Source organism: Panthera onca, chromosome B1 (genome assembly GCF_046562875.1).
Source record: "Panthera onca isolate mPanOnc1 chromosome B1, mPanOnc1 haplotype 2, whole genome shotgun sequence".
Lineage (NCBI taxonomy): Eukaryota > Metazoa > Chordata > Mammalia > Carnivora > Felidae > Panthera > Panthera onca.
The window spans coordinates 40,647,979-40,660,385 of record NC_138342.1 but is presented as its reverse complement, the minus strand read 5'-3'; the positions used below and the strand labels follow the sequence as shown (position 1 = coordinate 40,660,385).

Genomic DNA, 12,407 nt, shown 5'->3' with positions numbered 1-12,407 from the left:
AATGACCTTCAGTTTTAGATTGGTAAGAAACATGATAAATTCTCTAATAGAAAATATTACATATCATTTATTCCTTTCAGTAGAGCAACCCAATACATACCTCTGGAGAAAATCAGTTTCTTCTGGATTTATCCAAGTAACAGAGAATAAATCCACATTAGTTTATTTAAAAAAAAAAAAAAAAAAAAAGACTAAAACGTGCCCTATAAACATCACTGACTCAGTATGCCAAAAGATATGAGATTTAACTAACTGTTAGACCATTTGCTGAAATGTAAAACTCAGTAAGAGGCCGTAGTTACCTCTTTTTGTAGATGAAGTTTGAAGCAACTGTTTGGCTTTGAGGGAAGTACGAGGCAAATTTTTCAGCCTTTGCGAAGCTGTTGAAAAATAAGGAACTGTAATATTTGCCTGAAAGGACAAGATAAAGGCTATAGCTTCTGTAAACGTGAATATTTTAATACATACTTGAAAATTTATCAAGGAACAGAAACCGTAAGGTGAAAATATGTTAGACTCCTAGAAGCAGAGGAATCTGAAAGTGATGCTTAGTGCATTAAGTTGGAAAGAAATAGGGATGGAAATCTTAGTGCAAAGTGCATACTTTCAGAAACAGTTTCCTATAGATGAGAAAATCTACAATACTGTAAGCCAATCAAAATATTAAAGAGAAAACAAACCACCGGCAAACATGCTACAGGATGCAAAGAATATAAAGCTAATTAAGTAAAAGTGATGAACACAAGCACACAGTATAGAATAAAATAAAAGTAGTACTTGTTCAATGCAAAAAAAGCAGACTTTGGCGAAGCAGTTATTGTTAGATGAATTGCCCTAACATAAAACAGTAATCTCCATACTCAAAAAGGAGAAGAAAACTCAGAACCAGGCAGGTACTCAAGGGAGTCAAAATCCAGTGGCTTTAACACATTTAACATCATTTTGCTGTAGAATAAAACTAATTTATACTTTAGACTTTGGGTAGCAACATATCTGGTCTGTGCACATATGTATGTGGGGTGGGGAGGGGCATATGAGGGGGGCTGCACAGTGTGTGTTGGTGGGATTGATGGGTTTGGAAGAGTCAAAGCATCTCCTTCTTAAAGTGATCAATGAGAAGTTCTAAGCTTTCTTCAAAACTCCTAATCTATTAACTGTAATGAAACTCTCAAAAGTAGCAGCTCAGAGCCATCCAGAGTTAAAGCTCACTACAGCTTCACTGAACTGAAAAGTCCCAAACCTACCAGTATAGTCGCCTATTTAAGTGGTTCTAAAATGTCACTACTGATTTGAAAGTTGGACTTCATATACCTCTGGGATTTATATGCCAGAGAGAGAGAGAGAGAGAGAGAGATCCCACAACCATAAATCTGGCCAGCATTTAAACAATCACTGGGTTGATAAGGGAATACTTGATAATACCATCAAAGAGAATTAAGGAGAATTTCTCTTTTGCTCTATTGCTTAACCCTATCAGTGCTGAAAAGCTATTGTTTCCCTACTGTCTGAGAATAAATATTTTTAAAGAGTAAAAAATGTATGTGATTTCAAATTTACAGCACTCCACATGTTACTGTAGTTAAATAATACACCAATTTAGCTTAAATATTCCCAGGAAGACTAGTAAAAATTTCTTCAAACCTTAAAAAAAGTCAGTTTTATAATTATCTCATATCTACCCCACAGAAATACAGGATGCCATCATCATTGAATATTCTTACATATTTATTCATATATCCTTTCAATCATTCATAGGGTCATTCATTTACTCATTCATTCACTGCTGTTTTTCATTCCTTCAAATATTTAATTATCTAGTTTATTTCTGGTACTGTTTTAGGTACAATAGATTCATTTAATAGCTAACTAGAAAGACAAAATTCCTACTTTCATGGAACATTCTGAAAGGAAAGGAGAAATAAATAATAAATAAAGAGTCAAACAGTCATATAGTGATAGCTGCTAAGGAGAAAACTAAGTAGGGAAGGCAGAGAGGAAATGGGAGATATAAGTCGTGATCATAAATAGGGTGATCAGGAAAGAGTTCCCTGAGATGACATTTGCTCAAAGATCTGAAGGAAGGCAGGAAGCAAGCCATATAGATATCTGGGGGAAGCATTGCAGATAGAAGGAAAAGCAATGGTAGAGTACCTGAGGTAAGAGTGTGCCCAGGAACAGGAAGTAGGCCACTAGGATTGGAATAGAGTAAATAAGGGCAAAAGGTCACCGACTGTATTTACGCTGGCAATCCACAATACCTATCAACAACTGAAATTTTTTAAATGAGGGCTTAACATCAAATAGAATCTATAATTTGTTTTGGAAAGGTCATACTTAAATTAATAGCTATGATAACTCCAATGAACTTTATTTATCCCTCAAGTTTCATGGGTCACAACATGAAAACTATCCAACGGGAATTTGAAGAATAAGATTGCAAATGGAATCAGGCAGTGTACTCTCAATTTGTCTGATACAAATCTGACAGAAGGAAATGAGTGATTTTCCTAAGATACTACATAGCCTTGTATTACCCTTAAATAAGAAAACCAAATTTTTATCTGAATTATCAATCTTAACTTGATCAGTCTTCTAAAGACAAAATTATTTTTAAATGACAAAGTGTAGTAGTTAAATTGAAAGTCTCCAAATCCTTCTAAAATAATAGAATTCAGTGTGTTAGCTGTTTAAAAATTCTTACGGTTTCCTTGGTTTCTCTCTTAATATTTATATAATTCCAATCAGCAAGACTCCACCGCGAAAAGTAAAGATGCTACAGTAAAAATATCATTCTCTCATGCTACCATTATTTAGGTTAAAGTCTTCCTCCACTGACCAGTTCCAAAAACCTCTGTATTTGTGTTAAACATACACCACCATTTTCCGAGTCATTCTAGCTCCAAGTTTTCTTACTTTATTTCCATTTAGTCATCCATGCAGTTCTGTAGATCTCTTCCTTTACATCTCTACTGTCTCCTACACATTTAATTCAGACCTTCATCACCCTATTTTTGAAAGAGAACAGTGGCTTTTTGGGTCTCCACTTTGTGCATGTGCATCGAGGGAAGGACAGTGAAAGTGCTGTCCCACCCCCCACTCCAGTGTAGGCAGTGAGTGAGTGAATGGTCTGTGAGGAATTCAGAACAACAACAACAAAAATATCCCAGCTTGATCTGTTTTTTTTATTATCATCATGTCCCAGGATTAATAATCAATGTCAGTAATAAAATGCTCCTCCCTGAAGAAAACAGTTTGTTGGCCTAAGTTATAAACACTTGCTGCAGTTACTGTTGCCTTTTAATAGCATATATGTAAGATTTAAATGAACATATTTTAATACTTATGTTTTAATATATATTGCATTTCACATGAAAAATAATTAGAACTCCCAATTATATAGTCTTCTTTAAAACAGGTGGATTCAACTACATGTTTCTTTCAAAAAGTTCATAGAGATTTGAAATCAAGTTCACTTAGCACAGAATGTGCCTTCAACTCCCTGTGGTACAATAATACATTCCTATATTTAGACAGATTAGAAATAAACAATGATGGTACAGTGATTATAAAGTCAGTGAAACAGAATATGAGTTACTTCAATATTGTCATTGTATGTGACTGGGTATTATTTAAGATATTTCAACTGTGAAGGCATTAGATTTGATCCCCAAAGGAACTAAGACACAGACAAGAGGACAATTTCTGAAATGTATTATAAAATGGAATTTTATGAAATTCTGCCATGCTTATCATTATGTTGCATATTTCCCTATTTGTATAACAGTTGCCTGGTGAGGGGAGGGGAACCTTCCCAGGTTTAAAAATTGAAGACTATTCTTCAGTCAAAATGAGTGATGATAAATTGATAAATCTGACTGTAGTGTTGCTTTGAGCTTCAATATGCAAGATCAATTCTGACAAAGATCAGTTATTGACAAATTTATAGAAACTAAACCTGTAATATTCATTACTGTGAAAGACTAATACATAAAAACATACTTTCCTTTAGAAATGATTAAAAAATACTAACCCGTTATCTTTTTTTCAATTATAATGCTGACATTATGATTTATTTACTAACAGTTATAAAGTTCAATAAAAGAATATTTTCATTGCCTGCATTTCCCCCAGCCATTATTATTATAACTCATTCTATTTAATTATTATTGAACATAATTTTGTCACATGGGGAGATGCTAAAAATAATCTCCAAGTATGAAATACTAAATAAACATAAGTCACTATAAAAGATGTTAATTACTGCTAAGTAAAATGACCCCTGTTCCCCCTAACCCTGCAATGACAGTTTGTTTTGAAACTTTTATTGCTTACAAATTCTTAGAGTAACCCTTCAATCCTCTCTTACTCCCCACCTCTCATCTTCTCAGTGTTACCAAGTTACATCTCTTCTACTTCATTTTTTAAAGTTCATCCAGATCCTATCACCTCCTGCACCACTGCCTTTGTTCAGATACTCATTTCTTGCCAGGTTTATGCAATAAACAGGCTTCTAAATGTTTCTAGTCTCTCCTCCACTTCAATCCATTCTTCACATTGCTACCAGAATGGATTTTCTAAGAAGTAGTAACCTTGATTAAAAGCCTATCATGGCTCTCTACACTTACAGGATGAAATCCAAATTCCTTATTAAAAACCTCCCAATCTGTCCCTGGTAGGTATCTCTCCCATCCTACATCACTGCATCTACTAACCATCTTGCATCCTACACTTCAGTCCTACAAAACCACTATAATCAGGATGCTATTCTTAAGACTTCATTACCAATCGTACTGTCGGGTAAACCTATCTTTCTTTTCTTCATGCGGTCTCATAAGCTCTTCCTGAGCTAGCTGAGAGATAGCTTCAATATCTTTCCTGAAAACCTCTTTACACTGCTGAGTTTAATGCCTTTGTTCTGTTCCCACAGAAGTTCCTGCCAATCACTTCCTGCTACTGAAGGGCACGTGCTGTCTCATTTATATTTATAACCTCAGAGCTTAGAACATAATATACACCCAACAAATACCTGTTGAATGACTAAGGAACACGAGTGGATAAAACCCAGAGATCTTAACTAAGCATTCTAGATCCTTCTAATCTAGTGGTTCTCAAACTTGAGTATGCCCTAGAGTCAGGTGAGACACTTCTAAAAAAATAGATTCCAGGTACCCATCCCAGATGTATTCAATCAAAATTTACAGAAGTGCCAGAAAAACTACATTTGTAAAACCTCTTTGTTATTATATAACTGACTCATCATTATGTTCCTTATTATTAAAAAAAAAATCTACAAATATGTCACTCATTCTTATATTAGCCCATTACACAGGTTATTCATGACTTATTTCTTTGAATTTATGTTTCATAATTATGTAAAATTCAAGCAGAATCTTTCAGTGTTTGGTTCTAAACAGTATCTGGATGAGGATTCCTTCCCCATGGGCCTCAGAAAGTCTGGTTATGCATAAGCTGATAACTACCCTGGATACCGCACCCCCTTCAGTGAAAAGTCCAGAGTAAAATACTGACCATACATCTCTTCTCTGCGGGAATACTCTGTATCCCATGCAAAATTATTCCTCTATTTGACTAAATGTAAGTAAGTGGATAAATATTACACTGGGTTATCTTACTCTTTTGTAGTAATTCTACAATTAAGTAATTCTAAATACTACAAAGTATTTATAATTCAATTATGCTCCAATAGAGTCATCCAAGAATTTGCAGTTAGGTCAGCATGATGTAATGCAAACAAATATTAGGAGGAAATCAGGAAACTCAGAGAGGAGTTGGAAGGAGGGAGTAGTTTTGCACTTTTCTAGTTATATGCCATTGCACATGTAATATATACGTATCTCTGCTTCCTCTCTATAAAAAATAAGAAATGGGCTTTTGTGAAGTTCAAATGAGATAATACATGTGAAAGTAAACATTTAAAAATACTAACCAGAGTCTGAGTATTATTTTAATTTTTTTAAACAAGCAGATTGTCTCGGGTTTTTCTCCCTCCTCTTATTTCTGAACCAATATTCCTATAGCTTTCTGAAAACTAAATTTTCTACTGAACCTCTAGTAGTCTTAGAAAGAAGGCACTAGTCTTCTGAAAAACTGTCCCTGACAAACAATCTTTCCTTTAACTGGAGAAACAGAGAAAATGGCATATATCCATGACCTCTGCAATGCTCTGGTTTTCTTAAACTTTTTAAGTTACTCACATTTTCCAACTATAAAAGTCAGAAATTGGTAACAGCTATAAAAATGAAAATATATTAGAACTCTCATTTATTTTTGAATGCCAGCATCCACAATAATGCAGCCACAGCAAATAAGCATATAAAAAACAGTGATTGGCATAGTACAAGGCAAAAGAAGTGGTCCCGAAGGTGGAAGTAATAGCAACCTTGCAAAGTTAGGTTCATGCAGACCAGCAAGTAAGAACCAAAGCTTTACCACTTAAGGGCTTGAAAAATAAATACTTAAAAGAAAACAAAATGCAACATCTATTATACTAACTGGTTTATACAAAAAATAAAGAATACTAATTCATGTATAAAATAGATAAAACTTACTATTATATTTATATATAATTCTATATCAAAATAAAAAGGCTATCATAAAAACAGTATATATATGTGTGTGTGTGTGTGTATATGTGTGTGTGTATATATACATATATATATATATATACACACACACATATACACACACACATAGTAATTAAAAGAACAGTTACATACATACATTTCTATGGATCAAAGATACATGTAAAATTTTAAGAAAATAGATAATACATTACGAAGTAAAACATGTTAACTTAAACAAAAGGCTTAAAATATTTTTATAAAATAAACTTTATTAAGTTTTAAACTTGATAATATTCCGGACTTACCATTTTCCAAAACTTTTTTTGTGACTAGTGTGATTTTACCCTAAAATAAATGTTTGTGGCATTTTAATTGCAAATAAGCTTCACTATAGCTACAAATATAAAAATAAACAAGTATATACAATTGAAAATACAAAGGACTGTCTCTTACTTTCTCTTTTGCTTATACACTTTTCAACTACCGAGATAGACCACTATGCAAATGCATACATATTTTCCACTTAAAAGTAAATTAGTGATTAGAATCTCATTGTATTTCTCTTTATATTTTCCTTAATTATCAATTTCTGGGGAAAAAGAAAAATTCACCTACAGAAAAAATTTCTAGGGAATCGGCAGGTGATTACACAATGCTAATTCTACTAGAGAACTCAAGTAATTATCACAAAATTTAAGATATGGTCATATATTTCTCTATTAACATTTTTATTATAGATTCTCAACCTTTTCTTTTTTCTTCTAGAATTTTGTCAAGAGTCTTTTTCATTTCCATACAGCTCTGAGGTGCTACAATAGTTCAAATAAAGAGCATATATGAGGGCATAAGGAAATAACCCTGAGTAAAAAGTTGGTACTGATAATGATGGAATAAAGAGAATACAGATATAGCTGGTTTTAACAAAGAACAGGGAAGATGTCTGAAGATATAATCATATAAAAATTGAGAAATTCAGAACTCATTTCAAACTAAGCATAAAAGCACAAGTACAAATAATGTTTTGGATTATCTGTGCATAGGCTGTAAATGTGCAGCTTATAATATGCCTGATTTTTATTATTTAATCTCCTTAGTGCTATAAAATTTTCTTTCCTATTGTATTAACATTGTGGATTGCTTATTCTTTCAGGCAAAAATATACTAAGGGAGAAAAAACTTAGAAACACGGTATTTTCAAGGGTCAAATGAACTTAATTTACAGATTTAAAGGCACAAAAGTTATCATTCACCATTTCAAGATAGCTTAGAGTTCAAATTATAACTTTATTTTTAAAGTTCTGTGATTCCCTACTTTCTATACCATTTATGAGTACACCATATGAGTATCATAATGGCACTCTTAATTACATAGTTTGCAAGACTTGGAACTCTAAATTTAAAATTTAACTTGGTTCAAAAACATGTTGTTACATATATCCAGCTAAATAAATGAGGTACACAAATCTCTAGGCAACAATTTTCCACAGTGCCTTAAATTTTATGGCTCATCTTAGAAAAAAACCAGAAATAATATTTCTGGATATTTTTGTATCTTAGTACTAAACCATAGATAGGACAGACCTCTCCAGGTGGACTTGGGTTCCTGAGCAGAATCAACATGGGTTTGAATCCTAACTTGCCACCTATGTATGTATGATTGTAGGTTAAGTTATTCAAAGCTTCAATTTCATAATTTGAAAAATGTGTTAATAATTGTACCTACTTCATAGAATTGTTCTGGAGATTAAACAGGATCATGCATGGACGGTAAAGCACAATATGAGTCTCTCTAATATAAATAACATCACATACAACTGAAAGCAAGGGAAATTTATCATTGTTATCACAAAAGTCATTTGGGTTCAAATGTATTTTTTCCTGGTCTTTTTGAGCCACCAAGTTAACAGCAGCTTAACATAAAATACACAAAGTCAGCTAAACACAACAGAGCCAAGGAAGAATGCAAGGGAATTAAGAAACAATCGAATGTTTCCAAAGTTGTATTACCCAATAAACAAGTCATAAATGATCAGTAACCTTGTGTTTGTGGCACTTCTTCATAGCTTTAAGGAAATGAAGAAACACGTCGCGGCCACCATCTCAACTGGCGATGTAATATGCTACAAAGAAACTGAGTCGATCAGACCCCAGGACTGATGCGAGCCATGGGTTACAAGGGGTGCATATTGAGCACTTCTAAATTTATAGAAATAACTGTGACAGTTTGTTTAAAATTGGTTTGATTACATGTTTGTATCTACTCTAGTTAATAGATAATACTCTTTGGGAAGTGTTCAATTCCTTTTCAGTCACCTCGTACACTGAAGTACACAGTATCCATCTATTCCCACATCGCTACTTGGCTCAGTTGGCTACTTTGTTTTAGAAGTTCTTTCTGTATGATTCTTTCTGATCTTTGTTTGTTACCTTTGTCTCTCCTTCATTCAACAGACTCAATCTTTTCTTTTCATCAAGTCAATTTCAACTTTTTTTTCCCCTAGATTTGCCAGTTGTATTTATTTTATTCATTGAAAATTTAACATGCTTTTAATTATGCTAGTATTTTTTGCAGGATCATTATGGTTTTGTTTTGTTTTGTTTTTTTAAATGTTCTACTAAGAAAGTTGCTTGAGTTTTAAGTTGTCTGTTTCAGGACCATTTCCCACAAAAATCTTGTCATTTTTAATGTATAGTACTGCAGAATGCGAGGTTTTTAATGAATATATATCTGTATAATTAATAGGTAGACTTTGCTCATTTAAAAATTCTGGAGAGGGGATCCTGGGTGGCTCAGTCAGTTAAGCATCTGACTTTGGCTCAGGTCATGATCTCATAGTTAGTGAGTTTGAGCCCCGCGTCTGGCTCTGTGCTGACAGCTTGGACCTGGAGCCTGGAGCCTGCTTCGGGTTCTGTGTCTCCCTCTCTCTCTGCCCCTAACCCACTCGCATTCTGTCTCTGTCTCTCTCAAAAATAAACATTAAAAATTTTTTTTCAATCTGGAGAGACTAGAGTTTCATACAGAAACAAGTACTGATACAATTGGGTATCTTATAGGAGCAAATTTTAAATTTTAATACAGCTATGATTATCTTATAGCAAGCGACAATCACTACATTTTAGTATAGATAGCTTAAAACAGCTATTCAGCACAAAATTACTATCTATAATTTTCATTTTCCTTTAAATAACTGACACATAAAAGATACTTACTGGCTGAAGCCTGAGGTTGCATGCGAGGTATTCCTCCATTTGGCACTTGGAAATTTGAGTCACTTCTGCTGCTTTTCACTGAGTCAACTTGTGTATTAGATGTTCGGGACAGGTTTGGAAGACTGCGTCTTAGTTTTTCTATGACAACAGAATTTAAAGAAAAAAAAATCAAAACATTCTTTTAGATAAAGAATTAAAATATTAACTGGCATTCACAAATCAAATTCTTTAAGCATTCTACATTTTAGAGGAGTTAACAGAAAGTACATGTCTTATAAAAAATAACTTAACCCAGGTCCTAGAAATCAGTAGAAGAGAACCTTTAAAAAGAGCCATAAATTAATTAAATCAAAATCTATATACGGACCACTTCATGAGTAGTAGTAACATAATCAAGTAAAATTAAATTCACTCTCTCCTTTAGTTTTGTATTGATGCACTAGTAATAAAACAGTAAACTACCTAAATTCTTGATCTACTTTTCTAAAATACAAAACCTTGGTAACAAATTGTGTTACTTTCATATCGAAATATTAAGGACAACTGCTTTGCCAGAATCATCCTAATTACCTTCATTTTTAACATTGCTTGTCTGTAAATCCGCGGGATGACCTTGAAGTGAAAGGCGAGGTTGTTGTAAGCGGCTAATCATAGGCTGTGGGGACACTCTACTATATTCTATTCCCCGAGCAGGAGATCGTGAACGAGGTGAATTTCTGGGTGACTGCTTAGGTGATGGTCGAGGTGAATTGCGTGGTGATGGTGAAAACCTGTTAACAGCAGGGTATACTGCATGATGCATATTGTCATCTTCATCATCTAAACTTTGCGCATCAAGTTCCTGATCGCTAAAAGTACCCCGTCTTGTAGAATTGCAAGATGAACCAGAACTGCGCCGAGATGTGGTGGCTGCATATTCTTGCCGGAGACCTGACAATAATGAATGTGTTATTTCATTTCTTTAGTTACATTTTTAAACATTTATATATTCTTGAGGCTTAAAAGCAAAAGAATATCATTGAGAAATTCCAATAGGGTATAAAGTGTAAAGGAAAACTCCCTTTCCACTTGAATCATCTTAGACATCCTCCCATATAATGATGCCTAAAATATTTTAAAAGATTATTTTTGAATTGAATGAAATTCTATAAACCTTTGCCCAATCCAATTTTTCTTCATGATTCTGAAATCTGTGTTAGAGGTAGAACCATAAGTTTAAAAATATTTCTATTCCTAAAGACAAAAATCCAAATTTGAGATCAACATTTCAAAAATACTGAGGGAAAACAATTATTGTTCAACCAATGAGAAGAATACACCAGTGTATAAATAAACTCCCTGGATACTGAATTCTTGGAATTGATTTATTGATGAAGGAAATTTCTTTCCCATCCTCAGGAATTCAATACTTGGGCATAAATGAAATTTTAGTTCCTTCATGACCCAAGAGACTTCATCAGTAAAACAAACTTAAATTCTAAGCTATCAAGTAAAAATTTTCAAAGGAGTCCCCTATGTATCTTGACACCTCCAAAAACATCCAAGCAAACTTAGGCCCTTCAAAAAGTATAAAAACTTCTAGAACAAAAACAAATGTTGGTATATATTCAATTAAGAATAAAATTACTATTCAAGAAAAGTACAGAATTTAGGCCAATATTTTGATCAAGTCCTGCCAACTACTGACAATCTAGTTTAAAAATTCTCTACTACTGGGGCGCCTGTGTGGCTCAGTTGGTTAAGCATCCGACTTCGGCTCAGGTCATGATCTCACGGTTCGTGGGTTTGAAACCTGCGTCAGGCTCTGTGCTGACAGCTCAGAGCCTGAAGCCTGCTTCAGATTCTGTGTCTCCCTCTCTCTCTGCCTCTTCCCCACTTGTGCTCTCTCTCTCAAAAATAAACATTAAAAAATTTAAAAAATATGCTCATACACAGATAGTGCTATCGATATGGTCCCCAAAGTAATGGGTGAGAATCATAGCAGGGTATCTATAAAACTACAGATTCCTGGGGCCTGTCTAACCCTTCACTCAAGTTTCGGAATCACTCTAGTAACAAACAAGATAGTGTCTCGTTACAGCACAGTACTAAAGTCACCTAACAAAAGACAACAGATCAGTGAATAGCACTGTTTTAGCAAAGAAAAACACAGATCCCAAAGTAGGCCCTGCAGTACTAGGGGGATCCTAAGGAAGCAACAATCACCAAGGGATTGTGTATTTCTCCTATTAGAAATAAGAGGGCTTAACCAGGAAACAGCCAAAATCTGTAATTCTACATCTCTGTTAAAAACAAACAAAATTAAAGAAACAATGTTTTAAAACAAAAATCATTTTCTTAAAAAAAAACTGGCATTTTCGAGGAGGCAGACATTTTTAGCATCTTTTTTTTTTTTTTTATTCACTAGAAAAAGACCCTATCTGTGCATGTGGATGGCTTAAAAAGAATTATTAAAGCAAGGCTAGAATTTCTTTTACTTGTTACCAAAACACAATATAAAAATGACAGCAAAAAGCTGGCTGAGTTTCTAACAAAATACTGGGGTCTGAAAAGTCACAGTTCAAAGAACTGAGAGAATTTACTCTAAGTTATAGTGAGGAAGCACTCTATTCT

At 33.8% G+C, this 12,407-nt stretch overlaps 1 protein-coding gene across 2 annotated transcripts in view; it reads right to left on the bottom strand.

Moving 5' to 3' along the window:
- The window catches only part of SLAIN2 (SLAIN motif family member 2), a 73,452-nt gene that overhangs the window by 18,757 nt on the left and 42,288 nt on the right, over positions 1 to 12,407 (bottom strand). Inside the window, exons 5-7 of one of the 2 annotated variants that reach the window (XM_078446138.2) lie at positions 10,365 to 10,724; positions 9,795 to 9,932; positions 303 to 380 (exon numbers count right to left, since the gene is read on the bottom strand). In XM_078446138.2, coding sequence (XP_078302264.1) covers positions 303 to 380; positions 9,795 to 9,932; positions 10,365 to 10,724 — 576 coding nt within the window. The remainder of the gene's footprint in view (positions 1 to 302; positions 381 to 9,794; positions 9,933 to 10,364; positions 10,725 to 12,407) is intronic. The other variant, XM_078446139.2, reaches the window with a different exon arrangement.